Raw genomic sequence first — 27,111 nt, forward strand, 5'->3', positions numbered from 1 at the left:
CCAGCCTGGTGGGCCCACCCCTTCCTCCTCCTCCTCCTCCTCCCTCCCTGTCCAAAGTCTAGGGCCCAAAGTCTCTATGGGTCTAGACGTCCAGACAGTCTCCCCAGCATCTCAGAATGGGTTAATTCTGGGGACCAGAAACGGGAGGCTGAAGTGGGAGAGCCAGGGGGTCCCATATGACGTCATTATACAGATTACATCGCAGGTCAGTGAGTTTGCCTCCACAAGTAGAGGGGCTGACTTGAAAGGAGGGTTGGGGGGCGGAGGGGGAGGGGAGACAGAACCTCGTCATTCAAGGCCCCTCTTGTCTTTAACTCTTGCTAGTGAACCAGGACTCCTAGTTCCCAGCCTCCTGGGACCAATAGGGGGCAAAGCAGCTCTCGGTTTTGTGGCCCGGTCCTCTCCTCCCCCCTGCTCCTTTTCCTCAGCCCCCGCCTGGCTCTGTGTTTGCTTTGAGCTGAGGCCAGCGCTACACAGACCCCCGTTGTTGGGCACTCCCAGGCAGGGTGGGAGTGGTGCCTGTGTGTTCATCCCTAGAGAACGAGCCCAGCCAGAGCAGGGTTTTCAAAGCGAGGAGCCACCCGACCTGGCATGGGACAGAGGGACCCTCAGGAAGTGATTAACTTCGAGGCGGGCAGACGGTGTCCTTGGGTCTCTGCCCCGCCCCGCCCCCACCCCGAGCGTTTGTCCCTTCCTCATCTTCCCGTTCCTAACCCCCTCTTCTTGGAACAAGGCTTGTTGTGTCCCAAGAAGGGAGGGCTTGTGGCTCTGTGGTGGCGAGCCGGTCTGAAGGTGATGCCTGGGGAGGGGAACCTGGGGGTGGGGCCTGGGTTTGTGTGGGGATGCCCGGGAAAAGGAGGGGAGAGGTAACGGTGTCCCCGCCCGGCTCAGAACAGGAGACTCATTCACTGCAAACCAAGTACAGATGTGCCAGGGAAGCGGATCTGGACCTCTTTTCCAAACCGCAGCTGGGTTCCGCCCCCCCCTCCCCAAACTGCTGCTGGGCAGAAAGAGTTAATTGTGTAGAGAAGCCCCCTCCCCCAGCACACACGGGGGCTCCGCCATCTCTCTCCCAAGCCAAGACGCCTGGGTCCAACTTCTCTGACAGCCCCTCCCCGCTCCAGCGTGGCTCCCAGAGTAACCGAGTAAAGTCAACAGCCGCCGTGGCCGCCGCTCGGGGGCCTGGGCCCCAGGAGTACTAAATCCTGGCTCCTCCCCGCCCCACAGACGGAGACAAGACCTAGTCATCCCAGCCTCCAGCGTCCCGATCTCCGGGGACGAGAAAAGAATCCCTTCTCCGTCACGTTACTTCAACAATCACTAGAGCAGCCCCAGGACCAAGAACCTCGGAGTGGTTCGAAATGGAAAATGTGATGGTACCCCGGAGTCCCAGTCCCCGGCTCTCCACGGTCTCCTGCAGAGCATATATAGGACCCTAGAGAGTAATTAGTGGAAAAAGGAATAAATTCCTTTGGGCAGCGTCCCTCAGACCAGCTTCCACAACCATCCAGTGGAGCCTGCCCCTTTCCAGCCCGCCTCCTGTTTTCTTAGTGCTCCCCTTTCTAGAGGTGGCCCATTGGAGAGAAGGGACCTAGGGCGGGACCTAGACTCCCAGGTCCCACCCTGCTTCAGGCTCCTCCCCCTCCCCCCAAATCCAACCCGGCTCGTAGGTCGGGGTACCCGCCAACCTCCCCGGCCACACTGCTGGAATTGTAATGGATTTAGACACAGAGAAGACACACTCACAAATGCCATCAGACGGTGACAGACACACCCACTCCCAGTCAATAACATTTGCGGAACACAGTTGTGAGCCGAGCACATACACACCGATACTCTCGAGCTCTGGCCGGTGCTTCTCACACCTGGCACTCCTCCCACATCCCACCCACATGCCAGTGCCCCTCTGCCTCCCTCGCTGCCCCCTCCCTGCCTCTTTCCCCCTTTTCAGACCCGGCACTGGAGGAGGAGAACATAATGGGCGAACCCTGGGGCTCTGCCTCCCCCAGGGGAAAGGGAAAAAGGTTTTCGTTCTAAGGCTCCAGCGTCCCCCTTCCACATCCCCACAAGCCAAACCAGTTAGCCCTTTAAATCACAGCGTCTGCCTGGGATATTTGTTTGGAGGTTGTCTCCTCCATTGGATTGTAAGCTCCATGAGGGCAGACCTGTCTTTCGTCGCTTTGTGGCTCCCCTGCACGTAGCAGAGCGCCTGGCTCACCGAAGGAGCTGAAGCCACGTTTAGTGAAGTGATTTGAAGAAGGGAAGGGTAGGGAAGGAGCTCCTCGGAAGAGACAAGAAAAGGTAGAGGTGTGTGTTTGTATGCTTAAGACGCTGGCATGCCCGTCAGTGCCACTCCCCCGGTGTTTGGGGGTGAGTAGTAGCCACCCCCCTACACACACATTGGTGACACAGTGAGCAAAAGCAGTTGGCATGATGGATAACCGGTCAGTCCTCAGCCAAGCCAAACTCTTCCTGCCCCACCCCGCCCCCAACAATAGAGGAGGGGGAAAAAGCAAAAATCGGAAAAGGGGCTGGCATACTGGCACCCTAGACACTGACCTTCCCTACCCCTAAGCCATGCCTCTTCTCCCCCGGGATAGAGCCACAGAGGCTAAGCAAAGGGAGGGGCAGAGACACTGGCGTCCCCGGCTGCCCCGCCCCCCCTTCTCCTCACCCCCCCCCCTCTCCCCAGCCCCAGGGCACCAGGGAGGGAGCCGGGCCCCGGCAGCCGTCCGGGGAGGGAGGAGCGAGGGCGGGAGGGGGAGGAGGGAGCTGGGTAAGGAAGGGAGGGAGGGAGGGAGAAAAAGAAAGAAAATATTTTCCGTGTCCCCGCCTGCGGAGTCAGTGTGCGGTTTGGGAGAAAATGTGTCGGATATTTTGGGGCGGTCACGTGGGCGGGCAGGCTCTAAGAGGCCCCGGGACAGTCCTAGCCTAGAACCGGTGGGTCCCCCCATCCCCCCGTGACCACGAACCCCCATTGTAGCGCCGGCCCATCACCAAGACCGTCCAATTCTGGGACCTCCGGGCTTCGAAGCTTCCCCTGCCCCCTCCCCCTCCAGGTGAGTCAGAAGCAAAAGGGGGCCGGGATGCCTGGGTCGCACAAGCGGGAGAAGGGGCCAGCGGTGGTCTGGGAAACTGCCTCTTGGGCACTTAAGCGGGAAAGGGCCCTCCGACTTTGGGGGCTCCGGTCGATCCAAGGAGGGGCGCTCTGAGAGGGTGGGAGGCTGTGGGGCTGGGGACTCTTCCTGCTGTCTTTCATGGCTTTCTCTTATTCCCTCCAAGACCTGGCGAATTTCGGGCAGGTTAAGATGTTCCCCCTAATCCCCTTGGGGGTACCAGAAGCAGGGAGCTCTGAAGAGGGATTGTATGGAGAATGGGGATTGGCTTTGTTCTCTCACCCTAAAAGCCGGGCAGGGGGTGCCGAACTCCAGCCCGGGAGCAGCTGGGGAACGGGCATTTGGGGCAGGGAGGTTCTCCTCCCCTTTGACACTGGCTGGAGGGCCGTGAGGAGCCGAGATTGAAAGGACAGTGACAGAGCCGGGGCTAGAAGAACGCGGGGGAGCGGCGGGGTGTTAGGGGCCCGGAGACTCCTGGGTTGGGGGTTTCATTCTCCCAACACCTAGCTCGGAGGGGCTGAGTGTGCGCCCTCCTCCTGGCTGGGCTGAGGCTTTCCTTTGCATCCCGCTGGCTGAGCGCCCGGCTGGGACAGAGGAAGGCTGAAAGACGGAGCTTCAGGACCCTAGAGTCCCATTCCTCCAGCCCTCTTTACTGACTTCTGCTTCTTTCTTCCTGGCAGTCACAGCTAATCCCCTCAGCCTTGCCCAGTATGTAGGAGGGAGTGTTACAGGCAGCCAGAGGGTGAGTGTGTGCTGTCTATTTGAATGGGGAGGGAGGGATCTGGGGACGCGGAATGGAGGTGAGGGGGGCAGGTCCCAACCTCGGGATACCTGGATCCAGTGCCTAGATGTGATGTCCTACCGGTGGTCTCTGCCATGGGTTAACTTCTGGGGAAGGCCATGGGCCTGCCTTGGGCGTTGAAGAGACCTCCTCCCTGTCCACATTTTAGAGGGGGACTGGGCAGCATTAAGGAAGTGGGTGATTCGTGTAGCTTTCCAGGGGAAGGGTTTGGGGATCACCTCCCAAACTGCACCCCTTCCCCCATTCAGACACCATAGCTCAGGGCCCTAGTAGGGAGTGAAGGGCACGCCCCCTTCTGCCCCCACCCTGGCACAACCCCCCCTGGCTCAGAAAGCCACCTAACTGGCACCTCCAGTTTCCCCCCTGCCCCACCCTGCCCGTGCCCTCTGATGCCCACACACATTCCACTGGCATTGCCTGCCTTCTCCCCTGGGCACTGCCCTTTCCTGGGGCCAGTTTAGTGTGGGGAAGACACCTGGGGATGGGAGTGGATGGGGAGGCAGGGGTCTGGGCTCTTTTGAGGTTGGCACAGGGCCAAAGGAAACACCCCCATACCCTCTGCAGCAGCCAGGGGGCCTAGGCAGGAGGCCTAAGGATGCCTGAGTCCTTCCACTGGGACTGTGGATGGGGTCATGGAAAAAGGTGGTCGTGTTTATTCAGGGGGGGTGGTGAAGAAGGGGCGGGGGGTAGAGCAGCCACAAGAGCCTCTTTGTTCCACAAGCTTAGCTGGACTGGGCAGAGAGACATGCCCCCCTTTCCATCCGCCCTCCATCCCTACCCACGCCCACCCCCTTCAGTTATAAGAGAAGCTGCTTTGTAAAGCATCCCACCCCTCAACTGGGCCCACCATTCTCTGGTGGGATCTTGGGGCGTTAGAGGGGGGGAGAAACACTTCTTTCCAGACAGCTCCCCAGGGAAACCCAGGTTTCTCTTTATTTCTATTTATTGACCTCTCTCCTCAAACCCCAAAGCCCACCTTGGGCCTGAACTTCCCATCAGAGGAAAACTAAGGTTCAGAGAGGAGACACTGGCCCTTCCCAGCTCTGTCCCCCATTCCTCTTTCAAACTCTCTGGAGATGAGAGGTAGGCAGCTCCTAGTCCTTCATCTACAAACCCTACAATTCCCTTGGGAGATGGGAGGATTGGAGCCCCAGGGGCTGGCTTCTACCTCCCTGCCTATCACTCTAGGGTCTCTCTTCTTTAGACCTTAGTTTAGAATCTCTATTTTTGGGGGAGGAATGAAACCAGGACAGAAGCCCCTGGGCATCCTGGCTTTGAGACCAAGCTTTAGCCAGGGAGGGTAAAGTGTGTGTGTGTATGGTAGTGGGGGGGGGGGGCTCTTGCTTCTCACCCTTGGCATCAAAAGGGTTAATGCAGTTGGAATGTGGCCCAGCCTGTTGGGCTGTGGCCCAGGGGCCTCTGGGAGCCAGGACTCCTGGCTCCACCTGGGATAAGGACTCTAAGGAGAAGGAGAAAGGAAGAGAGATGGGGCCCCTGAGGTTGGAAGGTCAGACTTCTAGGTATAAGGGTGTGGTACAAGGTGAATGTGGTAGGGGGTGGTTCATAACCATGTCATTGGACACAGTCCCTGAAACCTAGATGAGATAGACACACAGAGTTAGAGACCCAAGAAGACAGACAGACTGAGTTGTAAGAATACAGGACAAACAGATGCCCAGAGATGAGAGATGGTGAGAGCCATTGAGAGAGCATGACCTGGGGAAGAGATGCTGAAACTCTGTTTCTCTCATTCTCTTTTGCCCCCCTTTTGTGTCAGCCTCTGTCATCCCCTCCCATTTTACAGGCCTAGGAGGGAGCCCTGGGCTGGATGCTTAGGCCTCCAATTCACTGTGGTCTGGGTGAAATCTGAGGGAGCAGGGGATGCAGGGAAGGGAAGGAGAGCCTAGGAATGAGAAGGAGCTGCAAAGGAAGAAGGAAGGAGGGAAATGAAAAAGAGGCTTTTAAGAGGAAAGGGAGGGAGAGATTGGGGAGAAGCTAGAAAGCTGGGGAGGGACAAAGTGGAGGAAATGGGGAGGGAGAGAAGGAAAGAGAAGAGAGGGGGGAAGAAAATTGGGGAGAAAGGGAATAAGAATGTCAGAAAATGGGAATTGGGTAAGTGTGCCAGAAGGGTAGTTGAGGGTAGCTTCTTTCTTTCCTTCTTTCTTTCTTTCTTTCTTTCTTTCTTTCTTTCTTTCTTTCTTTCTTTCTTTCTTTCTTTCTTTCTTTCTTTCTTTCTTTCTTTCTTTCTTTCTTTCTTTCTTTCTTTCTTTCTTTCTTTCTTTCTTTCTTTCTTTCCTTCCTTCCTTCCTTCCTTCCCTCCCTCCCTCCCTCCTTCCTTCCCTCCTTCCTTCCCTCCTTCCTTCCTTCCTTCCTTCCTTCCTTCCTTCCTTCCTTCCTTCCTTCCTTCCTTCCTTCCTTCCTTCCTTCCTTCCTTCCTTCCTTCCTTCCTTCTTTCTCAAGGAGGCTTAAGTGGGAAATGTGCACAGACTAAAAAAAAGAAATAAAAAGACCAAAGGGTCGGAGAAAGAGAAAGGATCAAATTCAGCTTGGAAATCCAGAGAGGTGTATTCTCCTCGCTTGTTGTCCCAAACTCACATGTCCTGAGGCCTGACCCCTCACCTCCCTCCTCCCCCAGCCTCACCTCTTTCACCTACTTAGGACAGACAATAGCCCCAGGGCTCAAGTCTGTTCTTCCCGGGAGTGGATCTAGAGGGTGTCTCTAAGCCCCAGCTCTAGGCTGGTCTGTGTTTCCCCTAAATTTCCCAGGGCCCTTTGCTAGCAGCTGCAGATCAGGAAGGCTCCAGAGGGGTATTTACAATCAAAGGGTGAGCCCCCCCTTCAGCTGACCTTTTTCTTCTTTCCCACTCCAGGACCCTTGGAGCCCTGGTGGTTGGGCTGGACAGGGTGGGCACGGAGCCTCCCGGGCCCAGGCGTCGGGCATGGGCGGGGGGTGTGGCTGAGGGTCCCCCCCGCCCATTGCAGACCCTAGAGGGCTCAGCCACCCATGCCACCGCCATGGCTGCCAATAAGGATCGTCTGTTTGTCCCCAGTGCCCTGGGACCTGGGGCTGGTTTCCCTGGGACGACAAGCTTCCCCTTCGCCTTCTCTGGGGGACTTCGGGGATCCCCCCCTTTTGAGATGCTGAGTCCTGGCTTCCGGGGCCTGGGCCAGCCTGACCTTCCCAAGGAGATGGCCTCTCTGTGTGAGTTTTTGGGGCTGTGAGGGGAACAGGGAGGGCGGTGGGTTATCAGATATGGGCTATGGGGTGTCGGGTGGAGGACGGCTGCTCTACGGAGTGGCTCATGGGCCCCAGGGGGACAGGCTGTGCACACTTCTGATGGGGTCCTGGGAGGGTGCAGGGTGTGTGATGTGGAGAGAGTTAGAATAAGGGGGCTCTTGTCCTGGAGCCTGAGAAAGTCAAGGGCAGTTATTTGTTGCTGAATAATACTCGGCACATTTAGATGGCAAATGAAGGTTTGCAAAGTGTTGATCCTCACAAGCAGCTCTGTGTGGCAGGTACTATTATTACTACCATTTTACAGATGAGGAAATTGAGGCTTGTAGATTTGCCCCAGAGTCATCCCACTAGTAAGTGTCTGAGTCAAGACTGGGACTCGCATTTTCCTGATTCTGCTCTTTTCCCCAAAAAGAGTCTGGGAAGGAGAGGCTAGACGGCCTAGAGATGGGAGGTCCTGGGTTCAAATTTGACCTCAGATGCTTCCTAACCTGGGCAAGTCCCTTCATCCCCCTTGCCCTGCTCTTCTGCCCTGGAATCGATATTTAGTATTGAGGCTGAGACGGAAGGGAAGGGTTTAAAAATTAAAAAACAAAAATGGAAAAAAAGGGAGGAGGCCAGGAAGCCAGTGATCGTTCTCTGGGGCAGTGGGCTCAGCCTGTGCTTCAGAGGGGTCGCACCCCTGAACCCTAACATAGAAGAGACCTGGGCTCAAGGTGTGTCCTCGTCCCGGGTCTGGGATGGGGCTGGGGCAGCTCCCCATGAGAACTTTATATCTTGAACAGGGGAGGAGGGGCCCAGATGGGGGGTGTCCTAAGATGAGCTCCCCTCCCTTCTTTGTGGGTCCTGGGCTCCTCCCCTCCTCTGGGGCTTGGCGCCGTGCCTGTGTGCGGTGCAGATCCCAACATGCCCCCTACCCTACCCACTTGGCATGAAATCCTTGGGTGCTGACAGTCACCCAGTCCTCCTGTCCTGGGGGGCAGCCTGAGCAAAGCAGGCAAACGAGGGATGTGTGGGGCTGGGGGGCAGACAGAAAAGGAGGCCGCCTTTTATACCTTTTCCAAGAGGGGGCCCGAGTTGGAGGAGGGGCCTGTGAGAGGGGTGTGTATTTGGGGGGGAAAGGGGAAACGAGGCTGGGCTGGCAACTCTACTGGAAAGAGTGAGCTCATCTAGAGAAAGCAGAACTTGTGTGTGTGTGCCCGGGGAGTGCCTTGGGTCCCCCGGCCCGTGCATGGGCCGCTGGCTCGGGCGTTTGCTGTGGCCAGCCTTTGGGCAGGGCGCTTGGCAGGTGGGTGGGAGACGCAACGTATCCTCGCCTCCCAGGCCTCTCAGTAGCAAGGTTTTAGGGCTCTGCCTCGGGGGTCAGCAGGACTCGGGGCCCTCTCTGTGCCGAGGGGGCCTGGGGGTTACGGAGCCCGGCCTCTGGCAGGCTGCTGACACCCCGGCCTTGTTTTAAGAAGGAAAAGACCACTCAGGCCGAGAATGTTTGTTTTTAAAAAGCACAAGCAAGTTCACCAGCCCAGGTCAGAACTCTTCTCCAGGGAGGCGGTTCAGACACCTGGAGGCCAGGAATCTGGGGTCACAACCCCGTGCCCACTCGGCGACTCCCGCCCTGTTACTGCTAGGAGCCTGGCTTGGGGTTCTAAGTGGGGGGAAGGTGCGAAAAGGGCTCCAGGACCAGCCTGGGCCCCCTCTCCAAAGGCAGCCCCAAAGCAGGCTCCCAGGGAGGAGCAGGAATGGGGCCTGGAAGCCAGGGAGGGCTGGGAGGGTGCGGCTGCTGGGGACAGGCCTGGGCAGAGCCGGTGGGGGGGCGGGAAAGCCTGGGCCTCAGACGGCTCGGGTGGGGGAGATGCTTGGGAAAGCTGGCGGAGGGAAGGTCAGATCTGCCCCCCGTCCCCCTGCTCTCGGGCTCCTCTGGTCTGTCTCCTGCCCAGACTAAAGGGTCCCGGAAGGCCATTAGCTCAGACCTGCCCAAGGCGCTGGGAGTCGCCCTGTTGAGGGGTGCCCGGGCCCCTTCAGACCCCCCCAGTGGAGGGGCCGATGCTGCGCTTGCTAGGGCTCCCCTGGGGTTTAAATGGGTGAGCCACCGTGGGGGGAGGCTGCGGAAGCACGTGCTAGGCTGGGGCATGTAGCGGCCTGCGCAGATGGGCTTCGTGCTGTGTGGCTGCCTGTAGGCACTGGGAGAAGTCTGGGGGTCTTCCTTCTGTGTCTGCGGGTGAGTGAGCCATCTCCCTAGCCCAGGGCCTGGGGGGCTGGGGAAGCCTGGGAGGGGTCTTGTCTCCCTCGTTGGGGCCGCTGCAGGGGATCCCGGGGCCGAGGGGAAGCCCTGGGCAGAGGCCCCAGGAAGGCCCAGAGAGGAGAGGCCGAGACAAAGGCAGACAGAGCCCCAGATCCTGAGGCAGGGAGTGCAAACAGGCGGGTGAGGGCACTGGGCAGGCGGCCTCAAGGAAAAAACCCCAGACTCCCGCCTCCTTCCCTTCCCTCCCCTCCCCTGCTCTCTCTCCTCCTTCGGCTCCTGCTCCAGGCCGACACAAACGGGGCTTTGATTGCAACAGGAAACCTCTCCGGCGGGGGGAGCTGGGCAAGCCGCCGCCGCCTTTGGGGCCCAGTCTGCACCCCCCTCTCTCCAGGCCTTACTGTGGAGGGCCCCTGGCCCAGTCCAAGGCTCCCCACCCCTTAGTCCCACCCCCAGCTCCAGAGACCCCTCCCCTCGCCCTGGGCCGTCCCCCCCTTGGGGGCTGCCCCCAAACCCAGGTCTGCTTCCCCAGGCTGTGCCCGCTCTGCCCCCTAACGCCCCTCCAGGGACACTGGGCCGGAGGACCTGTTGGAGGATCCGTAGTGAGGGTTGGGGGGCAAGGACTAAAGAAAGTCATCCCCCCCTTTTCTCCTGCCTGCATGTCAGCTTAGACGCATCTGTGCCAGGGGCAGTGTGGGGGGAAGGGAAGCCACGAGGGTACAGCCATTCTGGCCCCCAGCGCTTCGGGCCTGGACAGCCACCTTCCCTATTAATGGGGCGCAGGGTGGAGGAGATGCCCGGTTCTCCCCCTCCCAGGGTGCCTGTGTGCCATTGGGAGGCGCCGGGGAGGAGGGGGCACAAGGAGAGGGGGTGAGTCAGGCAGTGTGCCCCCTCCCCCCCAGGCTGGTGGAGAACATCTGGTTTTCATGAAATGCTAAAAGAGAAATGGGCCTAATTGCTGCAATAAGGCAGGGGGAACATTGGGGGTAAGGGGGGAGCTGCTACCCCCCTCTGTCACACCTTTCCCCAAGGCTGATGGGAATGGCCAAGCAGGGGGCTGTCTGGCCCTACCCTGGGGGACCCCCTCTCTCAGGGAGGCAGGGAAGGGACTCTGAGAGGGTGATGTGGAATGGGGAGCATCTGGTGCCGGGAAGAGGGGGGCTGGTGAGGGTTTGGGGCTTTCTGGAACCCTCCGCCCCCACTCCTCTTGTGCCCTCCTCCCAGGCTCCCTCCCTGTGGCCTGGCCACTTCTGGTTCTAATTACCAACCAGGCGGGCCTGACTTAATTGGGACCTTTCGGGAGAGGAAGGGTGGAGGGGGAAGGGTGGGGGGCTGACAGCCTGCCTCCAAGACTCCCATTTATCCCTTTCACCTGGGTTTTGGGGGGCTAGGGCACCCCGCTTTGGTCCCCACAGTTAAATGTCTGTTCCAAAAGTATTCAGGGAACTCTGCCTCCATTCCAGACCCCACCACTGGCTCCGGTCCAAGTTCACGAATCCATCACCTACTTGTTGGGGTGCCCCCCTTCAGGAATGGGGACCACCGCTGTAGGCTGCGAGAGTTAGAAGCAAGAGGGGGGCGCTTCCTCGGGACTGGGCAGCATGCCCTGCCCCAAGGCGGCCCGACCTCCTGCTTCAATCAGCCTCTCGATCCCTGGGTCTCACCATCCCGGTGCCCTCAACCCCTCCATCTCTGCCCCTTCCCGGGCTCCAAGTCTCCAGGGCTCCCCCTCCCCCACAGGGTCCTGCGGCACCTCGTTCTCTGCTCTGTCCCCAGCATTTGTCCCCTCGGGTCCCTTGTACCCCTTAGCTATCCCCCCCCAACTGCCTCAGAGATTCTTAGAAAAGCGGCGCGGCGCCCCGCCCTGCTGCTGCTGCCGTCGCTGCCGCCGCCGCTGCCAGAGCTGGGGGGAGGGCCGGCAGCGAATGTGTGTGTGTGTGTGCCCGCGCGCGCGTATAAGTGTGTATGTATGTGTGTGTTGCGGGGGGGTTGGGGGGGACACGGGCCAGGCCGGGCGGCGCTCCCACTCCCTCCGCGGCTCCCTGTGTGTGAGCCAGGCTGACCGAGCCGGCTGGGCAGGCCGGGCTGCTGGGCAGCCGGGCGGGGCACTGGGAATGGATGGGGTGGGGGAGGGTCAAGGGGGGGCGGTTTCCGGGAGTAGAAGTCGCTGGCGCTGTCCCGGGGCCAGGCCCCCCGACTCCGCCCGGGCAGACTCTTGACGTGGACTAGCCTCTCTCTGCCCACTCTGCCCCAGCCCCCCTGCCCCACGTCCCAGGAGCTCCTGGTCCCTCCGCCCCACTCTTGGGTGCCCGAGCTGTTCCAGGGCTTCCTTCAGCCCCGGGTCTCCCCTTAGCCTTAGCCCAGGAGGGTGACTGATGCTGGATGGAGCGGGAAGGAAGCAGTGAGGGCCACTGCGAAGGGGAGGCTGCCTGTGGACGTGGGCAGGAGGACACTGGAGCCTCCAGGGGGCATCCAAGAGCCTGGGGGGGATTCAAGGGGTAGTCTTCAGGCAGGCAGTGGCTCTAAGGGGGTTCATGGTCCTGGGACAGCTGATGATGGCGGCAGGGAGTATTTGATAATCTTGGTGAACAGTTGTGATCCTGAGGGGGTTCCTGGGGGGCACCTGGTCACTCTAGGGGGGGGAGTTAGTGAACCAGAAAGGGGGGGGGTAGCTGGTCACCTTAGAGGAGTGTTTAATGATGGGGGAAAGCTGGTCATCCTAGGGGAGGCAGAATCTAGGGAGTGAACCAGGAGGGCAGCTGGTCATCTTAAGGGGACACTTGGTGATAGAGAGGGGCAAGTGGTCCCCTAGATGGGCCCTGGGGGAAGCTGTTGATTACGGAGGGCAGAAGGCGAATCTGGGTCGGACACTTGGAATCCCCGAGGGGCACTTAGTGTAGCAGGAGTAATTATGGAGCTCTCAGGGGTGCAGACAGGGACCCTAAAAGCGGGGGTCTGGGAGCGTGGAGGCCAGTGGGAATCGCCGAGGGGACAGGAGCCGTAGGGAACTCAGGCGGACAGACAGGAGACCCTGGACCTTGGGAGAGCCCCCAGGGCTGCGTTCCTCGCAGGGGGGGAGGGGGGCTGGAGAAGGACGCTCGCCGGCAGGGCCGACGGCCAGCTGGGCGGGACCGGGCGGGGCCGGGTCAGGGGGAGGTGAGCGCGCCCCGCCGCCAGCCCTGAGGGGGGTTCCCGGAGAGTTCACGTCGGGCGCGCGCTTCGGCCCCGGGACAAGGAGTTGGGGGGAGAGGAAGGCCAAGAGAAGGGGCGGGGCGTAGGGGAGAAGGCTGAGCCCGAGCCGCAGGAATGTGCCTGGAGCGAGCGCGGAGCGGGAGCGCGCGCTAAGAGGGAGGAGCCTCAAGAACCATCTCGGGGAGGGGAGGGGGAGGGGAATGGGAAGCGAATGCGGCGGGGCCCGGGGTTGCGAGTGCTGGGGTCAAGGGGACCCCTCCGTCTTCCCTTTCCTCGCCTTGGCTCTCCCTCTTTAGTTGGATTGCAAGGAGAAAGTGTCCATGCCCCCTCTTTCTTCTTGCGCCCACCTCCACCCTAGGCACGCGTGTGGGTGCAAATTATAGGCTTGCGTACAGTGGCTAGGGGTTCGCGGGGTGTCCTTGCACTCGTGTTTGTTTGCACATGCGTGCGAACATGTGCATGCATCGCTGAATATGTGCATAGGCGTGCGTGCCAAGCTGTGTGCATGCATGGATATGTGCTTTCGTGCTCGCGCGCTCGTGTGTGTCTGTGTGTGTGTTTGTGCGCGCGCTTGACTCTCCGTTCGGCTCCAGCTTGGTGCCCGGCCCCCTCCGCTCTCCAAGCCCCACCCCCCTCCACCCCTCCGGGCTTCGCTTTTACAAAAGGTCTCCCCAGCTAGAGCTGCCTCGGCGCCCGCCGGAGTAAGCGGGACCGCAGCTGCCGCGGCTTCCAGCCCCGCCCGGCCACCTCCCCCTTACTGGGGATCCCCCCCCTCAGCTCTCCACGCCTCCCCCGCTCCATGCAGCCAGGCGACCGGCACTAGCCATCCCCCGCCTCCCTCCAGTAGCGGGGCGCTGCCGGGGGAGGAGGGGGATTGCCCGCGGGTTCCCGGCGCCCAGCCTCCCCCTCCACCCCCTCCACCCTCTCCACCCCGGGCCGCGATGTACGATTGCATGGAAACGTTTGCCGGGAGCCCCAGACGGCTGTACGGGGCGGTGGGGCCCGGGGCCGGCTTGCTGCGCAAAGCCACCGGCAGCCCCTGCTTCGCCGGACTTGAGTCCTTTGCTTGGTCGCAGTCCGCCAGTCTACAATGTAGGTACCGCTCGGGGCAGAGGTGTGGGGTGCCGGAGAGGTGGATACTGGCCCTTTAAATGTTTTATTTGGGGAGGTGGAGTGGTGGACACGGAATAGATGTCCTGGAGAGGGCCCTTTAAATCCTTGGGTCTGGGGGGATACTGGCCCTTTAAGTGTGGGGGGGCCCCAGAGATTTCTTTGGGTGTGTGCAGTTGGTGTATAGTAGGTGATTTCCATAGTGGGTGGATAGCTGGAGTGTGTGGTTAATGTTACTTAGAGGTTTCTTTTTGGGGGTGGGGAGTCCCTGGTATTTACTCGTGTAATTTACAAAGCTGCCGAGCCCTCCCTGGTAGAGCGCTCGGCTCCGCTCGGGAGCGGGTCCAAAGTTTGAAGGGCCCGAGGTGGTCCTCGGAGAGCCTGCAGATTCTTTTGGGTGGCCGGCCGGGCACTAGGGGTTGGAAATGTGGGTGACAGTTATTTTCAGCATGTGTTTGTGACCTTGAGAGTGTGCGGGGCTGCTCTGGCTCCGTGTTAGTTTATCCCTGTGTGGGGAAGTGTGGCTCTCTGCACATTGCCTCCCAGCTCGCCCAATCGGCGTGTGTGTGTGTGTGTGTGTGTGTGTGTGTGTGTGTGTGTGTGTGTGTGTGTGTGCGTGCGTGCGTGCGCCTGTGTGGCCCCGGGTGTGTGTAGTGCATACAGTTTCTCCGGGATGTTTGGGGCCCGAGTGGCGGCGGCGTGTGGCACCCGCACTGGATGCGGGGGTGGGTGCTTTTGGAAAGTGATCCGAGTGAGAGTGCATCCCGGCCCCCTCCCCTGGGTGTGGACTGCTGGGAGCGCGGCGCGAGCTTCCGAGGATGGGCACCGGGAGGGCACACGTTCCCAATCCCCGAGCTTTTCCGTGTCCAAGTTTGAAGGAAGCCCCGAGTGTGTGTGTGTGCGTGCGTGCGTGTGTGTATTGGGGGTGGGAAGAAAAGCCAGGCACGGACATTTCTTCCTCCGCGGGGCCCCCAACTATCTATCCTGCCCTCCTCTGGCGAGGGGTGGGATAGATGGAGAACTCCCAGCCCGGGGAGGGAATTCTGGGGCCCCGGAGTCCCCTTCTCCAGAGCTGTAATAAAAAGCCGGGCCTGGGAGGCAGTAAAAATGAAGTCCAGATGAGAGGCAGCTTTGAAGAGTGGGCTGCACAGCCCGGAGAAGGGGGTGGGCCAGCTGGAGGGGGGCGCTCGGAGGGAGCCGGAGGCAGTGATCCCCCCCCCCCCCGCTAGTAACAGTTTCCACAGGGCAAGGGTCCCCTCTGGGAGCCGAGGCGAGGGTGGTTGGGAATAGGGAATGGTGAGGATGGGGGCGGGAAGAGAGAAGGGAAAAGGGCAGGGCGGACTGGGGGCGCTGTGGGAGTGCGCGAGCCCGGTCACCGAGCCCAGAGCCCCCGCCAACGCTCCTCACTCCTTGGCACTCAGCAGGGCTGTTTACAAGTTGAGCCGTTCTCGGTTCCAGAGCCGAGCTGCTCAGATCTAATGACTTGCCTGAGAGGGGCTGGGGCTGGGGCTGGGGCTGGGGGGAAATGAAGGGAATTCGCTCGGGGGGCGGGCTGGGGGGAGGCTGGAACTTGGCATTTCTGGGCTGACTGAGGGGAGGAGGAGGGGGAGGGAAGTCCCAAAGCTGCCTGCTGGGGGAAGGGGACCCCGAGGGGTGGGGAGGAGAGGGGGCAGGCACCGGGGCTGACGGACCACCACTGCCCTGTGGGGGAAAGGGGGGTCCTGGGGGGGTGCCCCGAGCCAGGGAGAGGATGGGGGAGAATGTGTCCCAAGGCTCTCGGGAGCTTTGGGGGTCCCGCCGGCCGTCCTGGGGTTGGGGTGGGGGGGTTGGAGCCTCCCTTTCGGCTTTTCTTGGGGCTTCGGGAGTTTGTATTTGTGCCTGGGAGGAGGTGGGGGTCTGCTCCAGAGCCTGGGGCTCCACAGTGCCCCGGGCCTCGCAGCTGGGAGCATTTACAGCGGGTTATAAAGAGGTTTTTTGAAGCTCTCCACTGGCTGGCCAGGAATTTCCTCAATTTCAGCAATTTGGACTTTAAAAGGAGAAAACCCCAGAGCCCACCACCACCTCCTCTTCCCCCAGAGAGGCCCCCCTGATCCTGCCCCAGCCGAGCCTGTTGTGCCCAGGGGGCCCTTGCTGGGGCCGGCTGGGCCGGGGTCTCCGGAGGCCCAGTTTCCCTGGGCACAGATGGGCTCCAGCCTGGACGTTGGGGTCTGGAGAGCGGGCTGGGGGGCATCGAGGGAGGGCTGTTCCCCAGGCATCCCCCAAAGTAGCAAAACTGCCCCCCAGGCCTGTCTCCTCGAACCCCCCTGCTTTGTGGATTGGCTGGCACTGTCCCTTGCCGGCTTGGCCCCACCCGGGGCCCTTTCGCAAGAGAGGAAATGAGGCAGCTCTCTGAGGGCAAGGACGGCGTCAGTGCCCGAGGTGAGCACCCAACCCCATTCGTGAGGGGGGACACAGGGTGGCCAGAGCCAAGCCTGGGCGGAAAACAGGTGGAGGGGGGAAGGGGTGGGCTGTCTGTCCATCCCTCTCCCGGATTCTTGTCCCCAGCCTCCTCCCCTCCCCGGGAATGGAATTCAGGCATCCTTCTTCCCCTTCCCCATCCCCTTCAGATTCTTATGTAAATGGGGGGCCTAGGGACTCCCTTCCCCCATCTCACCCCCAGGGTGGGAGGAGCCAGGCTGGAACCCAGGAATCTGGCTCTTCCATGCTTCTCCTCCCTCGCAGGATTGGGGACCCATCCCAGGTGAGCCCCGGGGCACCCGGGAGGATGTGGGGGACCCTGGTGCATCTGGGGTTCTGTCAGGGCTTGGGGAATCTCTGCTTCAGCTCTGGGCCCCCCCAGATCAGCCCTGATAGAGAAAGCAGACTGAATGACTCCCAGGCGAGTAGCGTCTTCTCCCCGCTTTGGGGGCTGCCTTTGGGGGTGTGAATGAAGCAGCTCTGTTAAGCCTTCAGGCCTGGGTCCCGCATCACCCTTGCTTGGCCCTTGCTGCATGCCCGCCCTTTAGCTCCCCCTCACTGCCCCCCCCAGGGTCCCATCTTTTCTGGCTCCTGGAATGGGCTCCAGATGAGTCATTGCCCCCAGGAGGAACGCCGCGGGGCCCAGAGGAGCCCCGAATTCGAGTCTCAGATCTGCTGCTGACTCGCCTTTTGACTTTTCTGGGCCTTAGTTTCCTCCTCTGTAAAACAGTGCAACTGGACTCTATGGTTTTCTTAGCTGAGCTCTGCAGTGCTGTGCTTATGATGTGCCTGGGGGGGGGGGGGACGGGCTATAGGACTGGGGCGCAAGACTTGGGCCTTTAGGTTGCATTTATCTCTGACCCTCTTTCAAAACCAAAACAAACCCTTCTGCCTTAAAATCAATACTCGTGATTGGCTCCAAGGCAGAAGGTGGGAAGGGCTAGGCAGTGGGGGTTCAGGGACTTGCCCAGGGTCACACAGCTGCCAAGTGTCTTATTTGAACCCGGGACCTCCCTTCTCCGGGCCTGGCTCTCTGGCCCTCTTAACCCCAGATCATTAGGGCCAGGACAGGAGGAATTAGGGAATAGGGGCCTGTTATTAAAGCATTTCCTGAGGGGAAAAGGGTAACTTCCTACCCTATTATGTTTTGGAAAAAAGGAGGCCCCGCATTCCAGGCTCTCCATAAGATTCCAGCTCCCCACTCTCCACCCTTCTTCTGGGAAGGGGGCCGTTGAAATATGGGGGTGCACAAATCCTGGGGAGGGAAAAAGGCGAAAGAATCTTGGGGTACAAAGGTTTGGCACCAGAACCTTGCTCTTTTGGTTGGATTATAGAATGCTGAAGTGGTAGATCACCCAGTCCACATGGGACATTTTACAGATGAGGAAACTGAGGAACTAACCAGCCAGGCGGGTGTGGAGGCTCTTTGGATGGGGGGGTTAAAGTGGAGGCTGGCCCGGTTGAGGGGATTCACGGTACGCATGTGGGGAGATGGGGAGGGGGCCTGCTTCCTGGTAGAGTGGCGCGTGCGTGTGTCTCACGGAGGGCTGTGGGCATGGCCGGGTCGGGGTGCTCACTGCCCCTTGCTCCTTCCCCTCCCAGCGGTGGAGACCCAGAGCACCAGCTCGGAGGAAATGGTGCCCAGCTCGCCCTCGCCCCCTCCGCCGCCCCGAGTCTACAAGCCGTGCTTCGTGTGCAATGACAAGTCGTCGGGCTATCACTACGGGGTCAGCTCCTGCGAGGGCTGTAAGGTGTGTGGGCTGGGGGCGAGGGGGGCCGGGAGGGGGGGGCAGTTCTGGGGGCGAGGGGGGCCGGAGGGGGCAGTTCTGGGGGCGAGGGGGGCCGGGGGGGCAGTTCCGGGGGCCCTCGTGACCCCCTTCCTTCTCCAGGGCTTCTTTCGCAGAAGCATCCAAAAGAACATGGTGTACACGTGTCACCGGGACAAGAACTGCATCATCAACAAGGTGACCCGAAACAGGTGCCAGTACTGCCGGCTGCAGAAGTGTTTTGAAGTCGGGATGTCCAAGGAAGGTAGGTGATGTTTGGACACTCGGGGGACCCCCCTCTCAGCCCTCCTCCCCCTTTCCCAGGGGAAAGCCAGGCACTCCTCGCACGGATTTGGGGTGCCGGCTCCCTCTGTGCGGCCCATCCCCCCATTGTGCTGCCAGGGCTATAAGTGGATATCCTGCCGGCCCTGTATCCTGCCCCCCCCCCCCCCCCCGCTCCTCGGGAGCTCCCGCGGGGTGACAGGAAGGGCAGGATGGAGTCCTGCTGCCTGGGGAGGGGAGGCTCGGCTCGGTGGGGGGCCCAGCGCTCTCTCTCTCTCTCCCGGGGCTCTCCTGCCCCAAGCTGTCCGCAATGACCGGAACAAGAAGAAGAAGGAGGTGAAGGAGGAGGGTCCTCCGGACAGCTACGAGCTGAGCCCCCAGCTGGAGGAGCTGATCGCCAAGGTCAGCAAAGCCCACCAGGAGACCTTCCCCTCTCTGTGCCAGCTGGGCAAGTATACGACGGTGAGTGGTCGCCGGGCTCCGGGGGGCTGGGGGCGGCTGCCCCCGGCCCTGCTGACCCTGGCCCTCTCCCCTCCCGGCCCAGAACTCGAGCGCTGACCACCGCGTGCAGCTGGACCTGGGGCTGTGGGACAAATTCAGCGAGCTGGCCACCAAGTGCATCATCAAGATCGTGGAGTTTGCCAAGCGGCTGCCGGGCTTCACGGGGCTCAGCATCGCCGACCAGATCACCCTCCTCAAGGCGGCCTGCCTGGACATCCTGGTGAGACCCCAGCCCCAAAGCATCTCCGGGGGGAGCCCGGCTGGCCGCGGGAGTCAAGTGACTGGCCTAGGGTCCGAGGCCCTGGCCTATCCCCCTGCCCTCTGATCGGCCCCGGGCATCGGGCCCCCTTCTCCTTCCTTTCTCCCAGACCCGCCCTCCCCGAGCCCCTGCTCCCCAACAAGTTTGGGGGGCCCGTCCCCCTCGGTCTCCCCTCACGCCCCCGCCGTTGCCCTCCAGATGCTCCGGATCTGCACCCGGTACACCCCGGAGCAGGACACAATGACCTTCTCCGACGGACTGACCCTGAACCGGACGCAGATGCACAACGCCGGGTTCGGGCCTCTCACGGACCTGGTCTTTGCCTTCGCCGGGCAGCTGCTGCCTCTCGAGATGGACGACACAGAGACCGGACTGCTCAGTGCCATCTGCCTCATCTGCGGAGGTAGCCGAGCCCGGGGCCCCTCCTGCTGGCCCCCTTCCCTCCACACCTCTCCTCGGGCCTTCCCCTGCCCGCCCGCTCCCCACTGACCGCTGCCCCCCCTCCCCAGACCGGATGGACCTCGAGGAGCCCGAGAAGGTGGACAAGCTGCAGGAGCCGCTGCTGGAGGCCCTGAGGCTGTACGCGCGGCGGCGGCGGCCCAGCCAGCCCTACATGTTCCCCAGAATGCTCATGAAGATCACGGACCTCCGGGGCATCAGCACCAAGGGTCAGCGCGGGGCTGGGGAGGCCCTGGCCCCGGCCGCTCGCCTCCTGGGGTGATCCCGGTCCTTCGTCCCCACCCCGGCTGTGGCCCGCTAGTTAGCATCTTGTGCTCCTTCTAGACAGTGTCCTGAACGATTACTGTCACCAGGAAGGGGCCCTCATAACTCACTTCCCTCTTAGTCCCCTTCGTGTCTATTGGTTCAGGGAGGGCGAGGACATGCTTGAACCCAGATCTCAGGCCGGAGCAGATGCTCTTGACCATAAGGGTCCCCCCCAGCCCCCCTAAACTTTCCGGGTCATCCCCAGGGCGGGCGGAGCCAAATTAGTATTAAGCACCCAAGTCCCGGCCGGGGACCCCGAGGTGAAGGGACGTGCCCAGGATCACCCTCCGCGAGGGTCAGAGGCTGGGTTGCACCTTTGGTCCCCCCAACTCCCGGGGCCATCCAGGAAGAAGGGGGCATCCCAGAGTCGGGGGACCGGGTGGGAGTTGGGGTGGCGTCTCACCGGATCTCCCTTCCACAGGAGCGGAGCGGGCGATCACTCTGAAGATGGAGATCCCCGGCCCCATGCCCCCCCTGATCCGGGAGATGCTGGAGAACCCCGAGATGTTCGAGGACGACTCCTCGCAGCCCGGCCCCCGCGCGGAGCCCCCCAGCGAGGACGAGGGCCTGGGGGGCGGCGGGGACGGGGACCTCAGCCCCCAGCCCGACCCGGATCCCTGATGGGCGGCCACAGACTGACCCCCGTGACTGGGAGAGGACCATCGCTGCCCTCTCCGCTCCCACCCCACCAGCACCAGTTTATGCTCCTTGTTTTTGCCAAAGTTTCCTGGGCTCTGTGTCCATCCTTCCCTCCCCAGGTCCCACCTGGGCTTCCTCCTCCTGCCCCTGCCTGGCTCCCTCCCCCCAGCCAGAGCGGACTCGGGGTCCCCTGGGAGGGAGGAGGGGGACCCTCTGTTGGTGCTGAGTCGGCGAAGACCTTGTCTCCCATCCCAGCCCTCCCCTGCCAGGTGCTTCAACCTCCAGAATAATTAGGAACACTAGAGACCAAAGGGGGGCCCGGGGAGCTGGGACCGCCGTGCAATGTCCCCTGCCTGACACATACTGCCCTCTGCCCCCCCTCGTGTGCCAGGCTCAGGGTGAGGGGCAGCGAAGGGGGCCGCAGATGCAGGCCCGTTCTGTACCTCTTTGCTGACGGCCCCAGTGTGGGCTCCCCCTTTCCCCAGGCTTCCCCCCAAAAAGGGGAAGTGGCCTCCGTTAAGAATCCCCCACCCTACCATGTGCCTTGGGTGTCCTCCGCCCCCCATCTCAGCCGTCGGGGCGGAACCCTTCTACACTACAGAGGGGCCTGGGGAGCCCCTCCCTGTCCACCCCTAGTGCCTTCCCCCCACAGTACCCCAGAGCAGCTCAGCCCAGGGAGGGGAGGGCTGCTTAGCTGATCCCTACCCAACCCAGAGGAAGCCTCTTATTTATTTATTAGCTTTTGTTTACACCCTGGAATTACCCCCCATTCCCCTGGGGGTTCTGGGGGTGGAGCCCAGGGCCCCTTCTGATCCCCAACTCCTGGTTTGTATTTAGCTGCCAAATAAAATTCCCACTGGCCCCCCTTTTTCTCTGGGGGGGCTGGGTGCTGTCCCCTCCCCCCCTTTGTTTACAACCCCCTTCCCTCCCGCTGTATCGCATATTGCTGAGTTTTCTATTTTTGCAAAATAAAGTGATGGAAACTCATGGGATCTGGTGTCGTCCTGGTGGGGAGACGGAGATGAGGGAGCCCCTTTGGGCCCCGCATCCAGCAGGTGTTCTTTCTCTCCCTCCTTCCCCCTTTACTCACAGGACATGGTGTCTGGGAATCCTGGCCCGGAAAGGGGGGGGGACGAGTGTGGACTCCCAAGGTTCTGGGGCTAGTGTGTTCCATGGCCACCAGTGGGGAGCTCCCTGTTCTCTCCCTCAACTTGGATCCTTGGGTTAGGCCTAGAAGAGACTTGAGATCTGGGCTAACCTGTAGCAGGGAAAATGGATTTTGGAAGGGAAATGACTCGCCCAAGGTCATTGTGCATCTGGCAAGTTGCAGAGCTCGGGGTCTCCTGACACTCCTGTTAACCCCTTCCTCTCTCTTTCCAACCATATTCTGCGCCTGGGAGACTTCACCCTGGCCCTGCCCTTGGCAGGGTCCTGCCCCCTCCTATACATCCTTGCCAGGGTCCATACTGGATTTCCTGAACTGAGGGATGGGACAGGGGGGAGATGTTGGATATTCTCTAGGCTGGTTGCCTTTTCAGAAGGTCAGTTCTGGGAGCGGGGAAAGAGGAGGCCGCAGGTAGGAGCCTGGGAACCAAAGAACCAAGAACCAAGAGAAAGTGAAAAGTAGAAAGGAAACCACCAAAGAGGGTGAGACTTGGGGTGGGCCAAGTGGGGCACTGCTTGCCTAATCCTTGGGAGGAGAGATAACGAGGGCCGCTGGGTGTCCTTACATTCTAGGTCCCCAGGCGGCTTCCTCTGAGCAGAGGAGACCCTTCTCTTCCTTCCTGGCCTCCTTGGCTGCTCCTTGTTTATGTGGTACCCACATGATGGAGGAAAGGAAGGAGAGTCATGCCAGCAAGTACCCATCCCCAATATCTGACCCCCTAGCTCCCAGATTTTGCTCTCCACCAAAACAGAGAGGTCTCTCTTGGCTCCAGATCGTGGGTGACCCTCAGGACCAGACTTGACATCCTCATCTTGTGCCCATTCTGCTTCTCCATCATCGGCTTTTCTGGTCTCGGGTCTCTCCACCCCTCTCCAGTTCCCATCTCCCATTCTACCTTTTCCCATTTTATTCTAGCTTCCTCCATCTTCATCCCTCTACTTTCATCTCCCATCCCCACTCTCTCGAATGACTCCCCACCAACCTCATCTCCCATTTTTTCCCTTGGCCTCCCAATTCTTTTTTTTTGCTGCCACCCCTCCATGGGTCCTTCCTCTGTCTGCCATTTTCTAACCACCTTCCCTTCCCCCCCTCTCCACTCCCCCCAGAAGTTCCCCCTCCAACCCTGGGTGTGTCACTTCCTCCCCAGTTCACCCCAGGCAGATGCAAATAGCACAAAGACAGATGCTTCAAGAGAAAGAGCCTTGCACCTGTGAGTACCATACCAGAGAACCCAAGCCCTCTGGAACTCGGTCCAAGTCAGGCCCTGCTCTCCAGACCTCCCAGGGAAAGGGGATGTTTCTGAGCTGGTGAGGCTGGACCCCGAGGTTCTGCAGACTCCAGCAGGAGGAATTCTGAGTGCCATGGCTGGGAAGGAGGGAGGAAAGGCAGCTCTGGACTCCTGAGTCCTGCCTAGGTTTCAGGATGGCCGTGAGTCCCTTCCTGCTCTTGGGGATACCCAGAAGCCCTGGTCCCACAACTCCTAGCACACTTACCTCCAAACAGGGGTCTGGGGTTGGGGTGGGGAGAAAAGAGACAAAGGGGCTAAAATTGGGCAAGGGACAGTTTTCTTCTTTCACATCCCAGTGTCGCCTCAGAATTCTTCCTTTTCCTTGGGTCCCAACCTAGCATCTCTTGTTCCTGATCGCCCTCCTCCTCCTCCTCCTCCTCTCACGGGGGTCAATGTTTTCTAGGGAAAAGAGGCCAAACAGACCTGGGGGACCAATGCCTTTGCCCTATTCTCTCCTAGTGTTCCTCACCCTGGCCAAATATAAACTGAAGCTTCAGTTCTTCAGCTTGGGACAAGGGCATCTCTGTTCGAGGCTTTGTTTTCTCACCAGTGTGGGAAAGGAGGAAATAACAATAACCCAGTCGTAGAGTACTTCAGGAGAAGATGATTTAAAGTCCCGGACTTGGGACCAGAGGAAGTCCAAGAAATGGGAAAAGACTAGAGGGGAAAGAAAGGAAGACTGAGTGGCACCATGGCACGGGAAGAGAGCAAAGAAGAGAGGAAATGCTAATGAAAAAACTCGATGGGGTCAATTGGGATTATGGGGGAAAGATGTAAATTGGACTTGGATAATCAGGGTTAGGATTATGGGGAAGGACCAAGAGCAGTGAGAAGGGGGGAAGGAAATGGGAGGTGGGGACCTGGGAGTGTTACAGAAAAAGACAGAAGGGGAAGAAGGAGGAGGAAGAAGGAGAGATTGGATGGAAGAGAAACTGAGGGAGGGAGCTAAGTGGGCAGGATCAAGGATCTCCCAAGAGGGGAGAAGAGTAAGGTTCTGGGTGAGGATTTCAGGCTGTTTTTGGCTTTGTCCCATGAGGGTAGGGGATCTAGAAGGGTGGAGGCCCTGAGCTTGGTAGGAAATGAGTCAGAGCCAGGCAAGGTGCTATCATTTCTCCCCCCTACTTACACATACATCAACCACACAGAACTGAGGTTAGCCTGAAGCGGAGGATGAGGCCCCCTGCAAGCCATGGTAAAGGGGGTGGTTAGGCAGAGTCAGGGCATGGTCTGAATCTAGAGATTCTGGGAGGGGGAGAAGCCAGGAGAAAAGGGGGGGGGAACAATCCTATCCCCCTGCCTCTCCCTCACCCCTTCCCCATACACTTTGGCTTCTTTAGCTCCCAGATAACCTGTTTGCATTTATAGTGCAAGAGGAGGCTGTGTGGGCCAGCAGAGGTCATCTTGGCTACAATCTTACCTTTGGGTCAGATAACCCCTAAGACCTCTCTCAGGGCAGCAGAGAGTATTTTGGTAGTGCTCTCGCCCTTTCCCACCTCCATCTGAGAGCTTCAGAAAGTCTGACCTTGATTCTCATGCTCCCCCTTTGTCTCTCCCATCAGCCACTCTTCTCTGGCTCTGGTCACCCTCCCTTCTAGCCTTCTTTGATCTGTCCCAAATACTTCTTTGACTCCCCTGGATTCACAGAATGTCAGAGCTAGAAAGGGATCTTTGAGATCATCTTTTCCTAAGCAGCTTGGTTTGGAAATGGGTGATTTCTAGCTCTTTGGGTGTCTGCATCAAGTAGGGAACAATGGATTTGAAGTGAGGCAGGTGAGGTCAATTATTCACGCTGCAGCTAGGATTTGAACTCAGGTCTTTGGGCTCTGGGTCTTGGGGCAGCTAGGTTTTTCAGTGGCTAGAGCACCGGAGCCTAAAGTTGGCCTTAAACACTTTCCTGGTCTCTTGATTGCAGATTTGGTTTTCAATTCTTTCACCTTTCTGGAAAAACCAACCTGTTTTCTAGCTGCATTTAATAGTTTGGGCTCAGGTCCCAGGAAACTGAGGCTGGCTAGTCCTGGTGCAGCTCTGCCCTTCCCCCTCCAAATCTTGGACAGCTACTGCTTCTGAGGAGGGAAGTGAAACTCTGGGCTGTGGAGATAAGGAGATGGGGTGGGGTTTGGACCCATCATTGGCTAAGCCTGAATGCTGAGGGCCCTAGTGGACCCAGACCCAGAGCCTTCAGTCTTCTCTCCTGCTTTCCGTTCTAGGCTATGAGAGCTAGGACTTTGGCAATATCCTTAGGGCTCCTGCTGGCCTTGGGCAGCGGCCAGAGGGAGCCCTATGCTGAGGTCCTGGACCCAGAGGAGGCGCCCGAGAGAGAGGATCTGTTACCCTCTGGGGCCTGTCGACGGGTCACCTCCTGCAAGGAATGCATCCTTTCCCATCCCCGATGTGCCTGGTGCAAGCAGCTGGTGAGGGACAGACAGTGTGCGCTGTGCCTGGCTGGTGTCGGGCGGCAAAGTGGGATCCAGCACCATCGTCCCTTTTCCGGGTCCCTTTGAAGGAGAAGCCTGGCGGGGCGGGAGGGGCTCCCAGGAAGGGGAAGGGAGCTTAGGACTCGCACTGAGGAGCCGGGGAGGAAGCCGCCAAATCGGGCCAGGGAGAGCGCAGAGGGTGGCTCCGATGCCGGGTGGGGAGCCCGTGGCCCCCTGACCTGCTTTCCCGCCTGCTCACAGAACTTCACGGCCCTTAACGAGGCGGAGGACCGGCGCTGCGCCCAACGCCAGGAGCTGCTGGCCCGGGGCTGCCCCCCCGAGGAGCTGGAGGAGCCCCGAGGACGGCAGGAGGTGCTGCAGGATGAGCCCCTCGGCCACCAGGGTGCTACGCAGCTGGCCCCGCAGAATGTTCGACTCCAGATGCGGCTGGGTGAGCCTGGGGGCGAGGGAAGGATGCTCGAGGCGTGAGGGTGGCGGGAGATGCTAAGCAGACGGATGCTGACTCCACCCCCAACCCCTCCCATCCCACAGGCGAGACCCAGCGGCTCCGAGTCCGCTTCCGCCGAGTCGAGGGCTACCCGGTGGACCTGTACTACCTCATGGACCTGAGCTACTCCATGAAGGACGACCTGGAGCGAGTGCGCCAGCTGGGCCATTCGCTGCTGAACCAGCTGCGGCGCGTCACCAGCTCGGTGCGCATCGGTGAGTGCGGGCCCCGCCCCGGGCCCCAGGCACACACCTGATCAGGTGTGCCCTCCTCCCCCAGCCTGGGCTGGATTTCCTAAGCCTCTCCCCTGTCTACACCCGGGGCTCAGTTCCCCACTCTGTAGGGAGCACTAACTGATGCTCCACTTTCAGATCCCCCCCGACCGCTTCACCTCGCGTCACCTAGACCTACTGCCCGGGGCGGCGTGCTTCTTCCTCACTCGGCTTGACTCACTGGCCTCTGCAGCCTCTTCAGTACTTGTCACCCCCTTGGGGACCTCCAGGCCCCCATTGTCTCCTCCCCAGCCCATGCTGTCCTCCACACCTCTCCTAATGGCAGATGAGTCCTATTCCATTTTCTTAATGTCCTACCGTCTCTCTACATTTAAATATGTGCAGTAAACGTGGCAGAGGAAGAGACTTGATCTGGATGGACACTAGAGAGGCCGTTTTATGCCCGATCGAAGGAATATGTATTTGTTAATTATTTATTATAACTGCCCAAGACTCGGGAAAGAATTAGCGGCTCCCTTTCCCTAGGAGTTAGACAAAAGCTTCTCCGGCTATTTCTATTCAGTCTAAGCCTTTTCAGATCTGAGATTCTGTGGTCCTGAGTGGATGGACTAAAATTTGCCTCCTCCACCCCAGTTCTGAGTCCCGGCTCCCACAAGGCACCAGCATTCCCTTGGTTTCCTGGATGTTCTTTTCCTCTCACCATTCCAGGCTTTGGTTCCTTTGTGGACAAGACGGTGCTGCCTTTTGTGAGCACAGTGCCCTCCAAGCTTCAACACCCGTGCCCCAAGAAAGGGGAATGCCAGCCACCCTTTAGTTTCAGACATGTGCTGCCCCTCACAGATAATGCCTCAGCCTTTAAGCATAAGGTTGAGCAACAGAATATATCGGGTAATCTAGACTCCCCCGAAGGGGGTTTTGATGCCATCTTGCAGGCTGCTCTCTGCCAGGTGTGTATTGGGCTTTGTGTACCTGTGTTGGGGGAGATAGAAGAAGGGTGGGTTGGGGATGGAAGGGGCATGCTGGAAACACGGGAGGAGAGGGTCTGAAAGTCAAAGAAGCCGGGCTGGGGGGGGGAGGGGGGGCAAAGGAACAGGAATAGCAGAGTACTTCGTGGATAAAGGTTGAGAGGCTTTGGAGGGAAGA

General features: G+C 60.0%; 2 protein-coding genes across 7 annotated transcripts in view; both read left to right on the top strand.

Moving 5' to 3' along the window:
* Nucleotides 1-2,813: 2,813 nt before the first annotated feature.
* On the top strand, nt 2,814-21,347 carry RARG (retinoic acid receptor gamma). 4 transcript variants are annotated; one of them, XM_056798135.1, is made up of 11 exons: nt 2,814-3,059; nt 3,797-3,858; nt 6,789-7,120; nt 15,975-16,109; nt 17,751-17,899; nt 18,038-18,179; nt 18,498-18,658; nt 18,741-18,917; nt 19,155-19,359; nt 19,466-19,624; nt 20,143-21,347. In XM_056798135.1, exons 3-11 carry the CDS (start codon nt 6,934-6,936, stop codon nt 20,340-20,342), a joined length of 1,515 nt encoding a protein of 504 aa, XP_056654113.1. In that variant the 5' UTR covers nt 2,814-3,059; nt 3,797-3,858; nt 6,789-6,933; the 3' UTR covers nt 20,343-21,347. The 4 variants fall into 4 exon arrangements, with proteins under 4 accessions (XP_056654113.1, XP_056654115.1, XP_056654114.1 ...); XM_056798137.1 differs by lacking the exon at nt 15,975-16,109 and having other exon boundaries at nt 2,815-3,059; XM_056798136.1 differs by lacking the exons at nt 2,814-3,059; nt 3,797-3,858; nt 6,789-7,120 and adding an exon at nt 13,232-13,673.
* A 1,310-nt stretch (nt 21,348-22,657) lies between these two features.
* Nucleotides 22,658-27,111, top strand: part of ITGB7 (integrin subunit beta 7) — a 33,907-nt gene continuing 29,453 nt past the window's right edge. Inside the window, exons 1-5 of one of the 3 annotated variants that reach the window (XM_056798140.1) lie at nt 22,658-22,735; nt 25,021-25,224; nt 25,489-25,678; nt 25,780-25,950; nt 26,677-26,915. In XM_056798140.1, coding sequence (XP_056654118.1) covers nt 25,024-25,224; nt 25,489-25,678; nt 25,780-25,950; nt 26,677-26,915 — 801 coding nt within the window. In that variant the 5' untranslated portion in view covers nt 22,658-22,735; nt 25,021-25,023. Of the gene's footprint in view, nt 22,954-25,020; nt 25,225-25,488; nt 25,679-25,779; nt 25,951-26,676; nt 26,916-27,111 lie in introns of all 3 variants that reach the window. The other 2 variants (XM_056798141.1, XM_056798139.1) reach the window with 2 other exon arrangements.

This window comes from Monodelphis domestica, chromosome 5, assembly GCF_027887165.1.
Source record: "Monodelphis domestica isolate mMonDom1 chromosome 5, mMonDom1.pri, whole genome shotgun sequence".
Lineage (NCBI taxonomy): Eukaryota > Metazoa > Chordata > Mammalia > Didelphimorphia > Didelphidae > Monodelphis > Monodelphis domestica.

Excerpts from the sequence above, each read along its gene's own strand:
- RARG (XM_056798135.1), top strand. The coding sequence starts at position 6,934 with ATGGCTGCCAATAAGGATCGTCTGTTTGTCCCCAGTGCCCTGGGACCT. Across the intron at positions 16,110-17,750 it reads GGACGGCGTCAGTGCCCGAG|CGGTGGAGACCCAGAGCACC; the intron begins GTGAGCACCCAA and ends TTCCCCTCCCAG. Across the intron at positions 18,918-19,154 it reads CGGCCTGCCTGGACATCCTG|ATGCTCCGGATCTGCACCCG; the intron begins GTGAGACCCCAG and ends GTTGCCCTCCAG.